Source organism: Nestor notabilis, unplaced genomic scaffold (assembly GCF_000696875.1).
Source record: "Nestor notabilis isolate BGI_N333 unplaced genomic scaffold, ASM69687v1 scaffold35160, whole genome shotgun sequence".
NCBI lineage: Eukaryota > Metazoa > Chordata > Aves > Psittaciformes > Psittacidae > Nestor > Nestor notabilis.
In genome coordinates this window covers 1-19,470 of record NW_009912151.1, presented here as the reverse complement: position 1 = coordinate 19,470, position 19,470 = coordinate 1, and the positions used below count along the sequence as shown (strand labels likewise).

Genomic DNA, 19,470 nt, shown 5'->3' with positions numbered 1-19,470 from the left:
GGTTGTGCCGACCCAGGTGTAGGACCTTGTCACTGTAATTGATTTTGAGTGTGGCGAGTTTGTTGTTTTTCAAGCACACAAAAAAATATTTTACTGTTAACTTTCTTAACATCATTTAGTAGACTATTTAAAGACAGCTTTGCAAATATATCCAGGGTTTGGTGGAATCTCTGAGGGACTAGATTTTGCTTTTGTAATTATCTTGTACAGTAAAAGTAGAATTTCTTCAGATAACACATTTCAGAGGGAGCTTATTCTCATGGACTTCCAGCCTCAGAGTGATCAGCAGGCACTCTGCCTAAGACTCTAGCCATTGCAAGGAGAAATTTTGGAGATGGGAGGGTTTACCATGACCATCATGGTGCAGAAAATTGCACAGTTCTACATCTGTCAAGGAAATGAGTGAGGCAAGTGAAATGAAAGGATAAAAATTCTCTGGATCTGCTGTGGAAGAGAAGACCAGTTCCTGTCTTTACTGTTTTGAATTTGAGACATCTTCTGCCTCTCTCTTAAACGCCACCCTCAGTCGTTTAAAACTGTAGGTGACCATGACAATTATGTGATGCTTTTGTGCCTTCTGGATGTCCATTTCACTCCTCACACTTACGGAGCTGAAGTTTTCTGCTGGGCTGCAGCATCAAGCGACATCTCTTCCTTTACAGGGGAAAAAAATCAGATGACAAGTGGTGTGTTTCAGGCCTCTATATGGAGGTTTCTGTTGGTGTTTAACACAATGTAGCTTGTGTAGTGAGCACAGAATTGTGGGTTTGGAAGCCTTGAGTTCCTCTTGCTTTTGTTTTGAGGGGTTTTTTTTTGTCACAGTGTAGTTTTGAACGTATCTGTTTCTGAGATTTGGTGATGAATCATTCTGGTAAATTCTCAGCTTTGCATCACTTGACAGTGATCATTAACTTGAGTGATTGCTGACTTCCACTACAGGTTATTTATGCCACCAGAAGTTCTTTCAGTAGTTTTAGTTGAATACAGTACCTTTTAATTTACATCTGAAACAGGCTGTGTTGTTGTATGAACTGCAGTTGGTGTTTAAATACCATTGGTTAAATTTGTGCTTAAAATCATATATAGATTATGAAAAAGAATCTAGGTGTTTCTACTGTTTATGTTCTCTGATCGAGTCTGACTGAAATGAACTTGTAGTCTGGTGGTGGTTTACTGCTGTGCTTGTCCACTTTGTAGTTTAGTGGGCATTTAAGAGTTTCTTTGAAAGTTCCTGTTCACTTTTACCATGTAAGCACCATTACTAACTATCTTGCTTATTTCTCAGGGAGTTCAGTGCCTGTGACCAGTAGCAGTGTTCCTGCATTTTCTGCTGCTTCTGGGGGATCTGGAGGATTTCTGGATTTAGACAAGTTCAAGAAGCCTGAAGGAAGCTGGGATTGTGAGGTCTGCTTGGTCCAAAACACAGCAGAAGCCACAAAATGTGTAGCTTGTGAAAGTGCAAAGCCAGGCACCAAAGTAGAACTCAAAGGTAATACTTAATGAAATAAATAAATTTTAGAAAGGCACATTCTGCTGTTTATTTTTTTCTTTAGGTTTTCTGGGTTTGTTTTGGGGGTTTTTTTGTGTGTATGTGTGGCGGTTGGTTTTGGGTTTTTTCGTGGGTTGTTTTTTGGGTGGTTTTGTTGGTGGGTTTTTTTTTTGTGTGGGTTGGTTTAAGTGCAATTATTTCTCCTTTGAGGTACAGCAAAATTTCATTTTTTGTCTAGGATATTGCTTAAGTCAGGTAATGTGCCTGTGTTTCCACCCTTTGCCAGAAAAAGATGATACTTTTTAGAGAAAAGGCTGTATTAATGACATAGTTGTTCTATGCAAGCCTTATGTGTTGTTCATTTGGAGTTTAGGCTAAAAGCATGATCTTTCAAAGAATTTAGCAGCATACTTTTCACAGCCAGGTGGTGGACAGAGGACTGCCATTGCGAGAAGGTGTGTGTAGAGTGGAAGTGTGGAGTTTTATTTGTTTTGTGTTTGGGGAGTTTATTTGGTTGGTTTTGTTTGGGATTTTTAAACAGTTTTGACCCTGAGAAGTTCAGGACTATGTTCCAAGCCATGTAGCTAAAGCCTGCGTGTATTATATCTTATATTGCAAACTTGACATTATTGCATATTTCTGCAGGCTTTGGTACTGCTGCTGTGTCCACAAATGCTCCAGTGCCATCATTTACATTCGGTGTCCCGTCATCCTCCTCTGAATCTTCTCATACAATAAGTAGCACAGGAAATTTTAAGTTTGGAGAACAAGGGAGCTTCAAGTTCGGCATTGCATCTGAATCTGCATCCTCCAACACTATGACTGGGGGATTTAAGTTTCCTACTGGTTCAGGGGGCTTCAAATTTGGAGTTTCTTCCTCAGACTCTAAATCAGAAGACAGTAAAAAAGAAAATAAAAGTAACAGTTTTACTTTTGGACTTCCATCTACAAGCAGCCAGGCTCCTTCAACATTTCAGTTTGGGACAGCGAGCCTGGGACAGCAGGAAAAGAAAGAGGAACCAGTGTTGGGAGGCTTTGGTTTTGGCACAAGTTCTACTTCTTCCATAGCTACCAATGAGAATAAAACCGGGGTTGGTGGCTTCGCTTTTGGAACTGTGGCAGAAAAGGAGGTAGCTTCACCTGCTTTTGCATTTAAGAAGTCAGATGAAAAAAAAGATGAAACACTTCCGACGAAGGGAGGATTCTCTTTTGGCAGTGGGGAGTCTGCACCTGCCTCACAGTTTGTTTTGGGAAGGACAGAAGAGAAACAGGACTCTCTCACTCCTGCCGCTCCATTAGCATTTGGAAAGAAAGCTGACAATGAAGAGTTAAAGACACAACCTATCTTTTCAGCTGGCACGGCTGAGCATACCAAAGAGGAGAGCACAGCAAAACCTATATTCAATTTTAGTTTTGTTAAACCATCGGAGAAGGAAAGTGAGCAGGCAAAGCCATCTTTTGCATTTGGGGCACAAACCAGTACTTCAGGTAAGTAGAACATCTTTTGACTTTGCTTGTCTGCTGTTCATCAAACAATTCCTCTGAGGCCATACTGGACAAAATCTATGGGACTTGATATATATCATGTATTAGAGCTTTAGAGAAGGCTTATGGTACCTGCAGCCTGTCTTTAGTTCTGGTTGTTGATGTGTAGACAATATGTAGCAATTCCTTTTTAGACTTCAGTGAGTTTTAATGCTAGGTTTAGACAAAAAAATTGCCACAATTTAAGGAACCTGCATCACTTCTTGTATGAGCACAGAAGTTGTATTGTCTCTGTAGTATTCACTCAGCTGGTGATAAAATGTACAGAATGGTGCAGTATGGAGGCCTCATACTAGTGTTGGTTTTCATAGTGAAAAGGAATGAGAGAGGGAATATCTTACTCCCATATACTTGCAGCTATGCTACAGGGTATACTGCAGTTTCTGTACTGCTACAGAGGTATAAAGGTCGCTTCATAGATATTACACAGTTTTGTACTCCTTTAATTTGCTGAAAGTCTGCAGTGGTGGATTAAAGTTCTTCAGTGATGATCAACTGTGTGGAAAAATTCTGGTTGTTAAATTCCATTTGCATGAGTTGGCAACTGTGTTTCAGAGAACAGAATTAGTTTCTTATTTCTAAAGTGATACAGAAAGGGATATCAGTAAGTAACCCCGAATAAAAGCAATACGTAAGGTTATGCTGATTTTAGTCACAGTATTCCTACAGTGATTTGTGGACTGTGGGCTTTGTGGAGGGGAGGTGGTGGTGTGTGATTTGGATTGGGTTTTTTTTCCTGCCAGGTCGAGTTCTGGAGTTTGGTTTAGGTGTGGAAATTAGATGAAGCACCTTGTGCAAAAAGGCAGTTTTAACAAGGATTCTTAAGAATGGGATAGTCCCTTGAAAATGGCATAGATGAAAAGGGGCCATAACTGTTGGGGAAAAAAAGATAGTGGGAAACTGAAAACAAGATCACAAATTAATAATGTGAATGGGACCAGTAGCTTAGGGGAAGCTGAAGAATGACTAGCTTTTTAAAAGGCAGCTCTATTTTAAGTGTGTAAAACTGCACTCAGTACTTCATAACAACGGTCTTCATGGTGGGTTGTTCTCTGTTGCTCCTAAAAGCAGGTCTTGCAGGTGCTGAAGTACAATCTAGGCTGGAGGATGGGAAGCTTTGCCTGGCTTAAACCTGTAGGCACAGGGCTGTATTTTCAAACAAACTACAAATGAAACTGTATCACTGTGTTTTTCAATACTCCATTGAGCAAAGCCATAAAACTGTTACAGGGGATTGATGATGATGCTCTAAGAACATCTGAAATATTCGTGCTTGAAGAGTTCAGAAGTACTGGTTAATACTGACTGGTTCAGGTAATGACAGCCCATGCTTAGTGTTTGTAACCAGTGAAGCCTAGACTACAGTGGAGTCCTTGTTCTTCACAATTCTTTCATTCTTTTAATTGTGGATGGCAGCAATCAGCACATTAAATCTGGAACTTACGTAAGCAGCAATAGCTAAGACAGTAGTTCAGGATTGCTCTTGTACAGTGACTGAAACAGGAGTCTGTTTGCTGTACTTCATTTGGCATTTCTGTGGTGGTTTATGTATTGTTCCTCTTTTCAGATCAAGGAGCAGCAAAGCCATCCTTCAGCTTCTTGAGCTCTAGTTCCTCCAGCACAGTCGTACCCACCACTTCAGCCAGTAGCAGCAATGTGTTTGGCAGCGCCATCTCCTCCTCGAATCCTCAGCCAGTTCCCGCTCCCTTCGTGTTTGGACAACCCAGCAACACTGTGAGCAGCTCTGTTTTTGGCAATTCTTCAGAATCTGCAGCCTCTCAGTCGTTTGGCTTCTCTCAAGAAAACAAACCAGCAACTACATCTTCCAGCACTGGCACAGGTCTTACTTCATTTCTGTTTGGCTCAGGAGCCACCAGTACCAATGCAGCAAATTCAGGCTTCACCTTCGGAGCCACAACCACATCGAGTTCTACAGGTATGTTTTATATAGATGCTCTTCTCATTTTTGCCATAACATAGTGGACCAAGGAAATACTGTTTCACTAATATTTTACTTTGGAGAATGTGTAGGCCAGATGTATGGGAGTAGAGAAAAATACTGAGTATTTGCATTCAACAATATAAATTGGGGCTCAGTTTTTCACAGTCTGTGGAATACAGTTTAGGAATGAACTGGCAGCAAAGGACAACCCTTTACTGGATTTCAATTTGTGTAGCAACTTTTCACCATAAGAATGATAGTTTCTTTCATTTCACTGTCAGTCCAGTGCTTACAGTTAGAAGTCAATGAATTACAACTTCCCCGGTTTCTCTTCCATACCTAAACCTCTCAACTGTTGTAAATAACGTCACTATTGGCAAAATCCTTCTTTCACAAGTATACGTAAACACATTACCACAATATGCAGTTGCTGCTGCTGAAGGATTGATTTCCAATATGCTTTATGGCCAGCACTTGTTAATTTTGTAGTAATTCAGAGAAGGCAGATGAGAATCTGTGAAGTTTCTTCACGTTTTGTGTTCGTTGCCCCACTGCATGAATTTAGCAGTATGACGCAAGACTAAATCATCTGCTCGTGTTCCTTCCTGCTAGCCTAGCTGTATGTGGCAAATAAGATTGAACCTGTGAAGAAGAGACTTCATCTAGTTTGATCTGATTGCTTAACCTTGTAATTCACAGAAATTAAATTTGCATGTTTTTTTGTATATCAGAACAGAGAGAAAACAGTCCTAAGTTATAATACCCAGCAGATCAATTTAACCTGCTTACAAATCAGTAACTTTCAGTAGGTGACACTGCATTCCAGACATCTTCACAAAGGATATTTATTTTTTTTATGCAGAACCCTATATTAACTTTTCATAGAATCACAGGATGGTTTGGGTTGGAAAGGACCTTACGATCATCCAGTTCCAACCCCCCTGCCTTGGGCAGGGACACATTAACCTTGACCAGGTTGCTCCAAGCCCCGTCCAACCTGGCCTTGAACACTGCCAGGGATGGGGCAGTCACAGCTTCTCCGGGCAGCCTCTCACAGTAAAAAACTTATTCCTTATATCTAACCTAAATCTCCCCTGTTCAAGTTTGCCCCTTGCCCTATCACTACAGTCCCTGATGAAGAGTCTCTCTCCAGCCTATCTGTCCATCTTCTTGGGAAGAAAAGCAGTCAGCCATTCCAAGATCAGGTGCAATAGAGGGTATTTTCTGTTGCACGAAGGCTGCTTAAATTGCATCAATGTGCTGTTTAAAATGTCCCTTCTGCATCGCAGATCTGCTGTGTACATTCACAGTCACTGTTCAGTCGTGTATTTTCGTTTCGTGATTTCTGCCGGCCATGCAGAACAGAAGCAGCTAAACAAATGAGCTGGTTGTTGATTTTACATAGGGAATTACTCTGCTAGACCAAGGTTTTAAGTACAGAGAGATCACTGCAAACTTGATTTAGCCTTCAAAGTTGATAATGATAAACATTTGGCCAGGGATGGGTGCAGTTGCTGACAAGAAAGATTGATGTCCTGATCCTGGTAAATCAGGAGCTGTATTTTACATGTTTGAAAAATACGATTTGAATGAATATTCTTTGTGTGTGATATAAACAGCTTTTAGTAAATACAAATTAAAATGTACTATCTGTAGGAATCTATTTCCAGAACATGAATGTTAACACAGTAATCTGAGGGGAGACAGCCTGTGTGTTTGAGATTTGATTATGTCTGACTCTCGTAAACATGGTGTTTCTTCTCATGTTACTTACAAAAGAGGTTTGATTCCTGTGGTGGTTGAGGCAGTATTTGTTTTATATACTCACACAATTAGTTTGAAATTCAGATGAGTGCTCAGTTACCAGACCATGGGGTCTTAGAACCTTTGATTTTAGATTCATTCTTGGGGGAGAAAATAAAAGCACATACTGACTGACGTTCCTCTTCTGTTCCCCCAGGGTCATCTGCTTCGTTTCTGTTTGGCTCTGGGCCTCCAGCGCCGGCTGCTGGCCCAGCATTTGGCACCAGTCAGCCACCAGCGTTTGGCCAGAGCCAAGGGTCCGGCCAGCCAAGCGCTCCAAGTTTTGGATCCCTGTCGACAACGTTGTTTTCAGCTGGCGCTCAGCCTGCTCCTCCTGCCTTCGGCTCCGTGACGAGCAGCACTCAGCCCTCTGTGTTCGGACAGCAAGTGGCGCAGCAGCCGGGGTTTGGCTCTGGTACCCCCAGTGCTGGTGAGTGCCAACCACCCTCTTCCCTTCTGGTCTCAAAGATGCTGTATTTTATTTGATTTTTCATGAAGAGCACCTTAAATTATATGGAGAAAGAAGACTTCTGCCTTGCGCATGTACTTAAGTGTAAGAATTACCCTCTGCAAAAATAATGGGTGCAGAGTTAAGTCATTTGTGACTCACTCGTGGCTGTGCAGGATGTGCCATAGGCAGGCCAGCTCCACAGGAAGCCTTCCCCACAAGAAACTTAGCAGACACAGAGGTCACAGCTCAACCATTAAATACAGGGGTTTGTTTCCCTGAGAAATCTAGTGATTAAAAGGAAGTGTTGAGAGCCATGGAGTATTCACTGCTAAGATTGGCAGATGCACCACAAAATTACTGGGTTTGGATTTGTTAAAGTAGTTCTTAGTTAGACTTCATTAACAGACTTTCACAATTTATTTGGATTGGGGCTTTGTTGTGTAAGGATATGGTTGGGATCATTTTTAAGCACTTACAGGTTAAGACTTTAAATAAAGTTCTTTTTTGGGAATGGGGCAGAGTGATCCTTGTAATTTAAGAAAGCCCTGTTCCACACTAGTAATTTTTCAAAAAGAAAAACCCACTGCCAGAGTGTATGTATTTGATACTGTCATGTCAAAAACTTGAAAGGAAAAGCCTCCTTTTTTTCCCCTTTCAGAAGTTTTACAAAATGGCCTCCATTATAAGGAAGTGATTCTGTTGTACTAACGAGAACATTAGTTGGCACACCATATCACTCAGCCGGTCTTCCCTTAATCGGGGAGCAGTTGAAAGATAAAAATCTCCCGGGATTCTCTTGTGTTGCTTATCAGTTACTTTGATGGTAGGAACTTTACGGGTATTTTTTAAGATGAGCTGCAGTGTTAGCACATTAAAGGAAGGGGAGTCCCAGCACAGACTGCATGAATGCAGGAAAGTTTACGTAAATATAAATCTAGACAATTCCATGCTATAATTTAAGACTTCATGAATAAGCTTCAATATGCACAGGTCTAAAAGAAATGGTTGTACAGAAGGCAGCAAACAATCAGTGCGCCAGCAGCGTTACTCGAAGAATCGCTTTACGATTCTCCATTAAAATGGATGAATTCTTCCATGTGCTGTTCCTGTAGTGATGGGGCACTTCTGGGGCACCCCCTGCCCCAGCTTTGTCATCGGGAGCGACCTGTAGAAAATACTGATTCGAGATAGTGGGACGAATGTGTGGATTTTGCTGGAAAGGATGAACTCCCATTTCAACTTTCTTTCTCCCTTCTGTTTCCACCCCATCTTCCCAGGTCCTGTATTCCAGTTTGGAAGTAATACTTCTAATTTCAACTTCCCAAATAACCCAGGAGTATTTACTTTTGGTGCGAATCCTCCTGCACCAGCAGCACCGGCACAGCCTTCCGGCTCGTCAGGATTTTCGTTCAGCCAGCCTCCAGCTTTTACAGTGGGGTAAGAGACCATATCACAATTTCACTTGAGCTTCGGGTAATAGTGGTGGCCAGCGTTCAGCCCCTGCTGCTGTAGATCATGAGGTGTTCAGATGAACCCTGGAGTCTGAGACCAAGCTTGGGCATCCTTCCTTGTAGTAGCCTGACCGGCTCACTGAGCAGCGCTATCTTGAAAAGAGTCAGGAATATCACACACGCGCAACATATGTGTAACTGTCTTGTTGAAAGGGAAAGTCTGTATCTAGCCCTTACGCTGCTACTTACCTTCTGAATAAGAGATTTAATTGGCTTTGGTTTCTGGAACCCTCTTCCTCCTGTTCATCATAAGCCATTTGTTGCCAGCTGCTAACAAGGGAGACAAGACTATGAAACGGTTGTTCTGGAATATCTGCTCAGTGCTGCTACTGAGTTTTCAGCTACACTGTCCTAAACTCTGAACTACTAATTTCTTTTGATAGGACTAACGGGAAAAACATTTTCTCTGCCTCTGGATCTTCAGTGTCTGGTCGGAAGATAAAGACTGCAGTTAGACGTAGAAAATAACCGCCCGATTGGTAAAGCAAGTTCCGAAGCAGCTACTACCCTGCATTGTTCAGTTTTTGGGATCGTACCTCATGCTGGGTTAGCTGAAGACAGATCTGCCTAGAGGAATATAGAACTCTGCTGCCCTTTCCTTCCCTCCCCTCTCCCCAGTTAGGTTTTTTTTTTGGTAACGAATAGAGTTGGCAACGGGGCCGTTCTCGAGCAAAACTATTTTAGACTCCAGCAAGTTCCTTCTTTCACTGACTCGGCATGGTCTGGCTGTAGCCGTGAGTAGAGCCTGCACAGTGAATGGCTTGTACAATACCTCTTCATCTGCACCACTATGTGCGCTCATCTGCGTTTACTGACGCCTCGACATTGTAATTATATCAGCGAGGGATGCTGTATAGAGTAGAGAATGTTGATAACGAATGATTTCTATGCTGAGTTTGTGCCGGTGTATGTGTGAAGTGAGTGAGTTTGGGTGTATTGTGCACTAAAATTTTCTGATAGAGGAAGACTGATTAAAGGATGATCCATGCTAAGGACTTGTTAGATCTGTAGTTCTTCATTTAATAATTATATGCTATTTCTATATTTTCATTCTTACAGCCCTTTATCACCTGTCTCGCCTTTGTTATTTTATTATGAAACATGTGTAAATACAATTTTGTTTCTCTATGTACTTTTTTGGCATAACAGATCTGTGAAATGGAAATTTTAATTTTGTGTGTTACGGCCATTTTTGTTTAGTATTGTCTCAGATTTTATGTAAATCCCATTATTCAAAGTTGCCTAAATCCATTTAGAAAATCTTTAAAATTGGGAATTCTTAAAGTAAGTTTATTGGCTTTTCTGATCCATTTTTGTTTGGACCAAAAACCAGTATTGTACAAAGTATTAAGTATATATTTTTATATTTACTGAAATGGACTGTGGTGACTTTGGATAATAAGGAAAAGTTTAATATTAAAGCCATGTTTATTACAGTATAATTAACATGTTAAACCATGGGATAAATGCCATCAATAAAAACTATGAAATATTGTCTGGCAGTTTTTAACTCTCTAACAGCAGCTGCAGCTGTAACTGTCTCCGGTTCCACCTAAGCAATGGCACATGCTTTCTCCAACCTCTGCTTTTTGACAGTGAAACTGATTTTAAGGGATCTTAAATTAGTTGGAGGTTTCCTGTTTGGAAGGAGTTTTATTGTTGGCTCCAAGCTTGTCAGCTTTTAAGAAGTGAATGTTACCAACATTCCCCACCATTCTAATTGAAGAAGGAAAAAGACGCCCAATTGTCAATGAGTAATTAGGGGGTTTCCACAGTTGAACTTCTTGTATTAAGCCACAGCATTTGGTTTATGGCTGAGAACAGCTTCCTTGCTACAGCTAGAACAGAAAGGACCTGCATAATAACTACATCAGGCTTCAGTGCTTTCTGAGGCATGGCTGGGGTTTTGCTGGCACTTCTGCCCCTTGCTGCTTAGCACTCTACAGGTACAGGTGCCAGTGTTACAAAATGAGATACTTTTCTAATCACAAACTAGACCTGACAAGAGTCATCGAGTTCTGTTTTCATGTGTAGAGCTCCAAACACTACATCTAGAAATAATAGAAAATATTTGGCAACCAGACCCATGAGCTGCTGCTGAGGCACTCACATCCTGCTGCTGTAGCTGGAGTGTGAGCAATTACGTATTTCTGGATGTCCAAGTTTGTTTCTTTCCTTAGCTCTATCACCTGCCAAGGACTTGTCCTACAACCAGAAAAAAGTTGCATTTTCAGCACAACCTGTGAAGCATTTACAACAGCATAATGTGTACGGATTTCCATGGGCAAGCTCTCCCAGTTTTTCATTACCTGCTGTGGAAGGGGGGGGCGCTACTTTCCTGCAGGGTAAGAGAAATGTCCCCTTATACCTGAATTGGGAACAGTGAAGTTTTTAGCCACCAGTGTTCCTTTTTCCCCTTCCTCCCCCCTGTCTTGAATCCTGATTTCTAGGGCACTGCTATGGTAAACAGAACAACAGTTCCAGTATTCATCCTGGAATTGTAAATAGGCAAATCTCACCCTAGAGGGGACTTCACTGTGTTCTGACAGCTTCAGCTGCTGTGAGGCCATTGCCATGCCTGGACTTGTCACATCAGTGCTTAAGTCAGTGGTGCAATTCTTTGAGAGAACACCTGAGTGGTGGTATTGAAGTTGTGTTTCAGCTAAACATCATCACCTTGGGTGGTCCAGCCACTCCAGCAGGGTGCTTGATCATGCCTGCTTGTTGCCATTTATTACTTAGATTTTTTTATCTCGGTGATGTAGGTCAGTAACATTGCTCCGATGCTCATGGTACGTTTAAGAGGCCAACAGTAACCATCAAATTGATGAGAGATTTTGATACAAATAGTGCCTGATTAAGTTCCACTGTTAAGCAGTGGATCTGGTCCTGAACCACTACTGTAAATGAAGGTCAGATGTATGCACAGAACATTACCTTCATACACAGAACACCACCACTCATCCAACTAAAAACACTGCAGAACATTAATATGTTGCTGATCAAGTTATTTCACCTGAAGACAAGAGAGAAGCTCTCAAATAGTTCTGTTGTCAACCAACCACTGCCCAAAGACAAAAAGTAGAGCGAGAACTTCAGCCACTGAGTGGCAAGTTATGCCTGAAGAACACACAAAAACTAAGGTCTAGAAGAATTCCAAACTCTTACTTAAGTTTTTATAGCACATTAACATTACTGCTTATATTCCTTTCCCAAGATACTGATAAGAATAAACAGATTACCAAAGCTACGTAACCATGCAAAATATTAGGCTTCTTTATTCAGTGTTTAAGTTATTCTGAATATACAAACAATTAGCCAGAATTAAAAAGTGAAAATAACAAGTAGATGTACTTCCAGAGATTTACACCCATAACACATTGCAGTTAATGCTTTCTGCATGCTCCCGAAACAGGCTCAGTGGTTTTGCTTGGTATTATACGCAAGAAATAGGCCAGTGCTTTCACTCCAAATAGAAGCAACAGAGTTACCTTCCATTAGCATCATCTGTACATAGCTCCAAAAGTATTTACACGCACTGATTCACTAACACTGCAGTGTAACATATGCTTCCCAGAGTAAAAGCAGCTCATATTTCACCTCTTTATTAGCTTCGACATGTGAAATAAGTGACAATGCTTGAGACATCATGCAAAAATCTTCTCACATCAATGTTCTGGTGAAATACTTAAAAGAGGTGAGGGAATATGATCTGTGATGCAATAAGGAGGGACATGACAACCACTACTCATTTCTCTCTACACACACAGCAATTTAATTAGTATGTTTTGCTGTCTAATACTGTAGTACTCTTCCCCTCAGAGTTTATCGTATGACTTGGGCAACTGCTTGGAATTTCTAGTTACCTGCCAACATCCGAAACTGTAGGAGCAAGATTTCTGTTAAGTTGGAGTATTTCTAGTTATCTGCTTTCCACAGGCCGATGAACAAACAGCTCCTTCCTGCAGTTAATACAGCCACTTGCTTCCTCGTCAGTCAGAGGTTAATACTCCCAGATTGAATACATATTGTTTCTCCTAAAATTCTTTGGCGTGTATGAAAACTCCAATACTTTAAAGGTAGCTGCTGGCATCACACCGGAGCAAAACATTTTCTTTAGCTTCTGAATCAGTTCCCATTTAATTTGGTCAAAAGATTGACAGATGCCTTGATTTCAGTTTTGGGGTAGGTCTTAGTTTACTGGGGTGGGAGGGGATGTTCAAAACCAGTCTGGAAAACTCATCGTTTGGTATCATCTGACTCCATTTCGTCTTACCACAATAGTTCCTGCTACAATATCATAGGCTGTTCTGTTATGCTGGAAAAACAGCAGTGTAATGAATGCAGGGAAAAATGAAGCAATAGAAAAATTCTTGATCAAAGCTCGTATTGTGGACCTGAAATGAGAATAAAACATTCAGTGCCTTATTTTCACTTTTCTGCTTGTATTAGTAGTTAGTTTACTTTCAAGTCTGGTGTCTCAGTTTTGCACAGCACAAAAAGATAAGGAAAAAAAACCCAAAAAACCCTCCAGAGTTTAGAGATTTTAACACCTGACCTGAAAAAATATTAATGTGATTGAATAATTGTTATCTTATTTTCAGATGACAGAATCTAACAATAGCTCTTGCAGTAACTAACCCCAAAGAAATGGTGCATTTCCTTCCAAATGACACACTTCCCACACTATTAACCTGAAAGGAATGTGACTGAGGTAGGAGCACTTACGTTGTCATGCTGACATTTGAAGATGGAATGACAAGCACACGGCTGGGTGCAATAAGTACAGATGTATCACATGTCACAACGCGCAGTCCAAGCAAGAACTTCCCTGGGGTTGCTCCACCTGCTCCCCAAATACAGATTATCTGGAAAAGAGAAGTCATTTTGATTGGTCTAGCAAACTTGGTTATCCTCAAAACCATGGGAATGTCTCAAGCTTCAACATAATATGAAATAGTGTAAAGAGGATTAACTTTATAGGCCAATGGGCATAGATTTTTTTTTTTAAACATTTATTCACAGCTGACAACTCTGAATTATAGAAGTTAATGTTCATGAGTAGTTACCTCATAGAAGCAGACTAATAACCTGTAGATGAGAGCTACTACCATCATCTTCTGCAAATCTTCCATGGATGTATCTTCATCTATTTCTTCTATGATGTAATGCATGGCAAATTTGGAGATGTCCCTGTACAAAATAAGACCAAACTTTAAAACCATCCTTCTCCCAGTACCAACAGTACCTCTTTAATACTGGAACTCACTGCTTCAGCTTTGGTATTAGTAAAGAACAAAAGCTCCTTAGCCTGCCTGATGCTAAACAAGCCATTAAAATTCAGAACACTATGTCTCCTCCCGAGCTGCTGCTGCCTGGTTTGGTTGGTCTATCCCATTACGAAAAGCTCATTCTTCATTGCCACTGTTGCACGCTGGTGTCCCTGGGTAGCAAGCTGCAGAATTGTTCTGGGAACTCTCACACTTCTTGGGAGATAAACGAGAGGTTCAGTGTGTGCTCATCTAACTCAGTATAAATGGAAGGCAGCCAAGTCTCCCTTACAGGAGCTCTTAAGGAAAAAGGCCGCACTCTTCTCCATAAAGGAAAGGGAGAAGTTGCAGGTCTCCCTAAGCAAGCAAGGGAGACCCATCCTCCCTCACATGATCAGTGTTTCTCATTCTCAGCAGCCTATTGCTCACTGTACTCTCCCAGAGGCGGGCACCTCGGCACACAAGAGGAAGTTTTTAATTTAAAGCAATTGAAATCTTCAGTTCTTTACCCAAAGAAAGCTATGCAAAGCATCAAATCTGAATCAATTCCTTATTTTCACAAGATAAACTCCGCAGATTAACATTCTTATCTGACACAGAGAGTGGACACACTGGCGCCATGTGTTTAGGCAAGAACTTTTCACTCACACACCTACATGAGAATTGCTACTCACACAGAAAATGCGGAGTCCCACTTCAAAACAGTCCATCTAGATTTGTATTACTTGCCTTCCTCTTTATTCAGACTTATGGATCAAAAAAGATACGGAATTAAGACAACAGTGCAGTACAACCTGCATTTCCCTTCAACACAACCTTGGCCTGAAGTCTCTATCTTGAGCCTGTGAGGACTTCTTTTTTCAGGATGACTCCTCAGTCTAAGCTCAAGCACACCAAATCTCACAAGCCAAGACAGACCCAACTAAACACACACACACACACAGACAGTGGTTCTCTGAAGTTATCTGGCTCTGGGAAAAGTAGCAATATTGAATACACTGTAATTTTAATTAAAGATGATTCCCGCTCTTTCCATTACTTTCACTACTTTACAGAAACACATATTCCCCATCTTTCCACTATTCCACTTTGTACAACTAAGCCTACTGAAAACAAAACGGAAACGTAAACTGCCAGGTTAGACTTGGAGGTTTTGGTAACTAAACAGAACTGAGAGTAATGGAATTGCTGCCTAAACTAAGCTCTTGTCTCTTAATCAGAACAAAATATTTGATTACACCAAAACAGAGGAACTAAATGAGGTGCAAAATAAGATACCTACAGTTAGAGCAGCAGATAAAAGAGAAACAGCCTTTGAGGTAAATGCTTACCTCTGAGTATAAAAATGTAAATTAAGACTCTTTCAGCCTAGTATGTAATCGATACACTCGGTGCCCAATTGTACTTTAAGATCCTCAACTTATGCCCAGTCAGGAGTGCAGCACGGCAGTATCCCAAGCACTCAGGCTGTGTTTTAAAAGTACACCCATAGCTGACACACAGGATCTGAATTTTTCTTTGTTGTGAGTTAGCACTGTTTTAGTCCCCAATTTAAAACATGGCACCCCAGGAAATGCTATGAAGAAAATTAACTCCATCCCAACCAGATCCCATTTTTAAAGGCTGTTAAAAAAACCCCAAAGCTAAGTTTGTATTTGTCTATGTTTTTTCTTTGACACTTTCAAAGGACATCTTAAAAATCTTGCTGTTGCCCCACAGAAGTCAGAGTGTAAGTCTGAACTATCCTTGGTAAGGAGCTTGTGAGCCTGTGAAGACACCTCTACAAATTCTGTTTCCATCAGCTGACCCCAAACCACAAAGCATTTAAAAGGAGGCTAACCCAGTAGTGCTTTTTCCTCAGCTTTTGAGAGTTATTAAGTGCCATCAATTGCATAAGCACCCCATACACACTACACGACACCCCAAAGAGCATGAAGAGCTTAAAGCTATATACAGCAAAGCTTTAAACTGTTCAACTTACTTTATTCCACTGAGGTGCATAATACTTAAAACAATGGTTGCTTTTATGAAGAACAGAATAAAGAAATCCACCATCTCTGCTATGAACCTGTGTGCCAACGAGGGGATGATGAACTCCCGACCTGTAACAGAAACAGTCAACATTACCCACGTTTTCCTGCACTAACATAAAGTTAACATAATCATCTAAAAAACATTTCACATCACCCTCACTGCAAGAACATAATCAAGATCTTCACCTCAGTTCACGTCATTTTCAAGAAAACTTCTAAAAGTGCATGAACAACAAATGATCTGAATTGTTTGTATTAAGTTATAAGAACCTGCTCAAATGAAACTCTTTCAGAGTGCTGACTCCCCTCATAATCAGGACTACAGGCAAAATCCCACCCCCTCTACAGAACCGGAGTACACTGACTATGCGTCAACTTTCGTGTTCTTTTGTTTAGTTCAGCCTCACAGAGATTGGATTTCAGTAAATGCGAGATTTCAGAGAAAAGAAAAATTAGGTCTTAGATGTACCACAACTTTTCTATCGCTCAGCAGCAAGGCTTCCATATGTACCAAGTATCAGCTCTCTGAAAGCATAACAGCCTAATCTGCCTACAGTCAGACCCAGGAACAGCAGCAGGTGAAAATATTAGTCATAGTTGCCATAAACATACCTACACACCACTGATTCTAATAAAACACAACATGCTGCCCTACCCTGAGCCAGAAAATGGAACACACTTCTTCTAGTTCATTGGCCAAGTGCAAATGGACTCAAAGTCACAGTTACAAGCATTTGTTGCTAATGCTGTCTCAAGTGATTAAAATGAAGAAAACCTTAAAGAGGATCTTAGAAAGTTTCCAAGGAACAGCACTGCAAAATAACTTCTCCTGGATCCATCTACTCATCTATTTCCCAAAGGACAAACATAACTCTTGCATGAAACCAGCAAGGACCCACATCAAAACTTCATTTAGAAATGAATACTCAAGTACTACTAGATGTAACCTATGGAAAATAGTGGCTGGGTTTGTTAGCGTTTCTGAGAATGCCTACCCACACACACAGGGACAGGAAAGAAGGAAACAAAATTGTTCCTTCCTCCAATCTCAAAAAACATCATCAAATTTCACTTAGAACAAGCCTCCACAGTGCAACTGCTGAGAAGAACAAGCCTCCACAGTGCAGCTACTGAGACTGATACTGCCAGTCGTGGCCTCACAAGCTATGCAAGCAAAGCTGAAAGTCCAGGGCACTTGAGGGCACTTTTGAAATGGAGTAAGTATAATCAAGCCATAATTAGGTAAGAGTAAGTTCTTATTTAACATACTTTGGTTGTTATATATCCAAATCAATAGATATTTCACATATTTATTTGTTTCATACCTCTTTCACTTACAGCTCTGCATCAATACTACCAAGTAGCACAACTGTTACATATGTAATACCAAAATGGATTCAATTCTCATTGTTGAAGTATGTCCAAGTTGTCAGTTAAATTCTAATTAAGGACTCTTCAACTAAAGCAGAAGGGACCAGTCTTCCCATTCCAGCTTGAGCACACAGCACCAGATAAAAGCATTCTTGTGCTGTCAAAAGCAGCAAGTTTGTTGAAGTTAGTGGCACAGTTTCATGTCAATATATTAGATCCAATGACTGAATAAGGAAGAAGTTCAGTGGGGATAAGAAAAAGAAGTATTCAAGTTATGTTGGACTCCGCTACAGTAAGAATCCTTGCCAACCCTTGAGACTCTGGCAGATTTGCACTGCAGTGATTTGAGGTGTTCCTTGTATCAGAAATCCACTATTTTGCCAGGGGTTACTATTGGTATGGCAGGGACAGCCAAATGCTACGTGCTTCCATCTCTGCTCAAAGTCTCAGATTTTACATTAAGCTACTAATAAAGTCGGGTTTGCACCAGTCAGCACAGGGCAGCTGAGCCTTGGACTCACTTTTTGCCCTGCTGCTCCCAGCAGAAGAGCAATAATCTCCTGCAGTAAGCAGGGAGGGGCAAAGGGAGGCAGCGTCTTAAAATCACAATCAACGTCCACAAGAAACCTGCTACTGCCCAGAGTGCTGTTAATACTGGTGCTCTGACACGCACCCGCTGGCAGATCAAACTGGAAGAGGCAGTTACCGAACCCACTTTCTGACATCCGAGTTTAAAACCTGCAACAGTAACATAAGCTGTCACTATTCCAGCTTACATAAGCACACGGGGCTGTGAACTGCAGTGGTGTAGGCACGGGTCTGTGACCTGCCCTGCCGAGCCTGCTGTGCAGGCAGTAATCTGCAGCAGAAGAGAAGGAGCTGTAATCGCTTTATCTGTTCCAGACACATCCATCTGCAATCCGGAGCCAAAGCACCGGCACGTCAATTTATTTACAATTGTATTGTATCACTGTATCACCTACAGAGCTCCCTTAAGAAGGTGTTGCAACAGTACTCAGCATCCAGAATAACCATGTTCAGCAGCGTGCAGTGCTACTCATGCCCTAAATTATCTCTAATATGTGGAATTGGTTCCTGAAGAACTAGGTAAAACCCAAAGAATCATTTCAGTCTAGCTGTTGTTTGTATCCTCTTTTTCAATGACTGGCAATATCTGTTTATAAGCAATCTACAACTCAGAATCTGAGCACAATTAGGGAAAATACTTTGTGCTATAACCTTGTTTAAACAACATTTGCTCACAACCACATTAAAAAAAAAAAAAGTTAGTTTAGAAGCCAGATTCCCTTCAAAATAAAGAAAAAGCAATTAAAAATGTTCTCCCCACACACCCAGCCACTGTGCTTGTAAAAACGTTACAGATCAGCAATGCTGCACTTTGCCCTGCAGATAGAAAGGAGACCTGGCTTTTCTCCAATGTCCTTCAGCAGCACCCTGCTCCACTGTTTTCTACCATTCAAGGTGCTACCAAACGCTCAGGGAATGTCACCTAGGAGCTCCTTGAAGAAATGTTTGTGGTTCAGACTTTATCTGTGGTGTGATCAGAGCAAGTCCTGTCTTATCCTCGAAAAACTATAAACAGAAACACTGCTATGCATTGTCTTTAGCATTTATAACACCAACAGACTTGTGTTTATCTCGGGTCCTCCCACTACCTTGGTCAATATATTTATTTTTCTGCTTCAGTTTTATTAAATGATTGTATTCCAGCACCAAGAGCCCACTAAAACTGGAAACCTATATTTCATCATCCAAACGGGCTGCTTCTAAAGCAAGACGCATTAAGTCTGTGACCACAAGAACAAGTTTCACTGGAAAGAATAAACTCCTTCACATCCATAGAAACACCTTACAAGCACTAAAATTACAGGCTGTACACTCAAGCCAACCCTCCCAAACCTGCGTATGGATTAAGTTCTCGAAGTCGGTATTGGGGCTGTCACCTTTCACAAGGCACAGCGACATTCTCAGCTCGGCAGCCCACAGAAGCGCAGCGACCCGCAACGTTGCCACCTCTCCCCCCCGCCCCCTTCT

At 41.2% G+C, this 19,470-nt stretch overlaps 2 protein-coding genes across 2 annotated transcripts; one reads left to right on the top strand and one right to left on the bottom strand.

Annotated features, from left to right (window-relative positions):
* Positions 1-1,285: 1,285 nt before the first annotated feature.
* NUP153 (nucleoporin 153kDa) lies at positions 1,286-10,228 on the top strand (the record flags this gene model as incomplete). Its single annotated transcript, XM_010017940.1, has 6 exons — positions 1,286-1,489; positions 2,135-2,977; positions 4,602-4,970; positions 6,937-7,209; positions 8,508-8,667; positions 9,125-10,228. Coding segments are annotated over 6 exons (1,934 nt in total), but the record flags the coding sequence as incomplete, so codon positions are not given.
* Positions 10,229-12,677: 2,449 nt separating this feature from the next.
* On the bottom strand, positions 12,678-16,113 carry FAM8A1 (family with sequence similarity 8, member A1; the record flags this gene model as incomplete). The annotated part of the gene is made up of 4 exons (XM_010017927.1): positions 12,678-13,138; positions 13,470-13,609; positions 13,811-13,934; positions 15,993-16,113. Coding segments are annotated over 4 exons (530 nt in total), but the record flags the coding sequence as incomplete, so codon positions are not given.
* Positions 16,114-19,470: the final 3,357 nt, after the last annotated feature.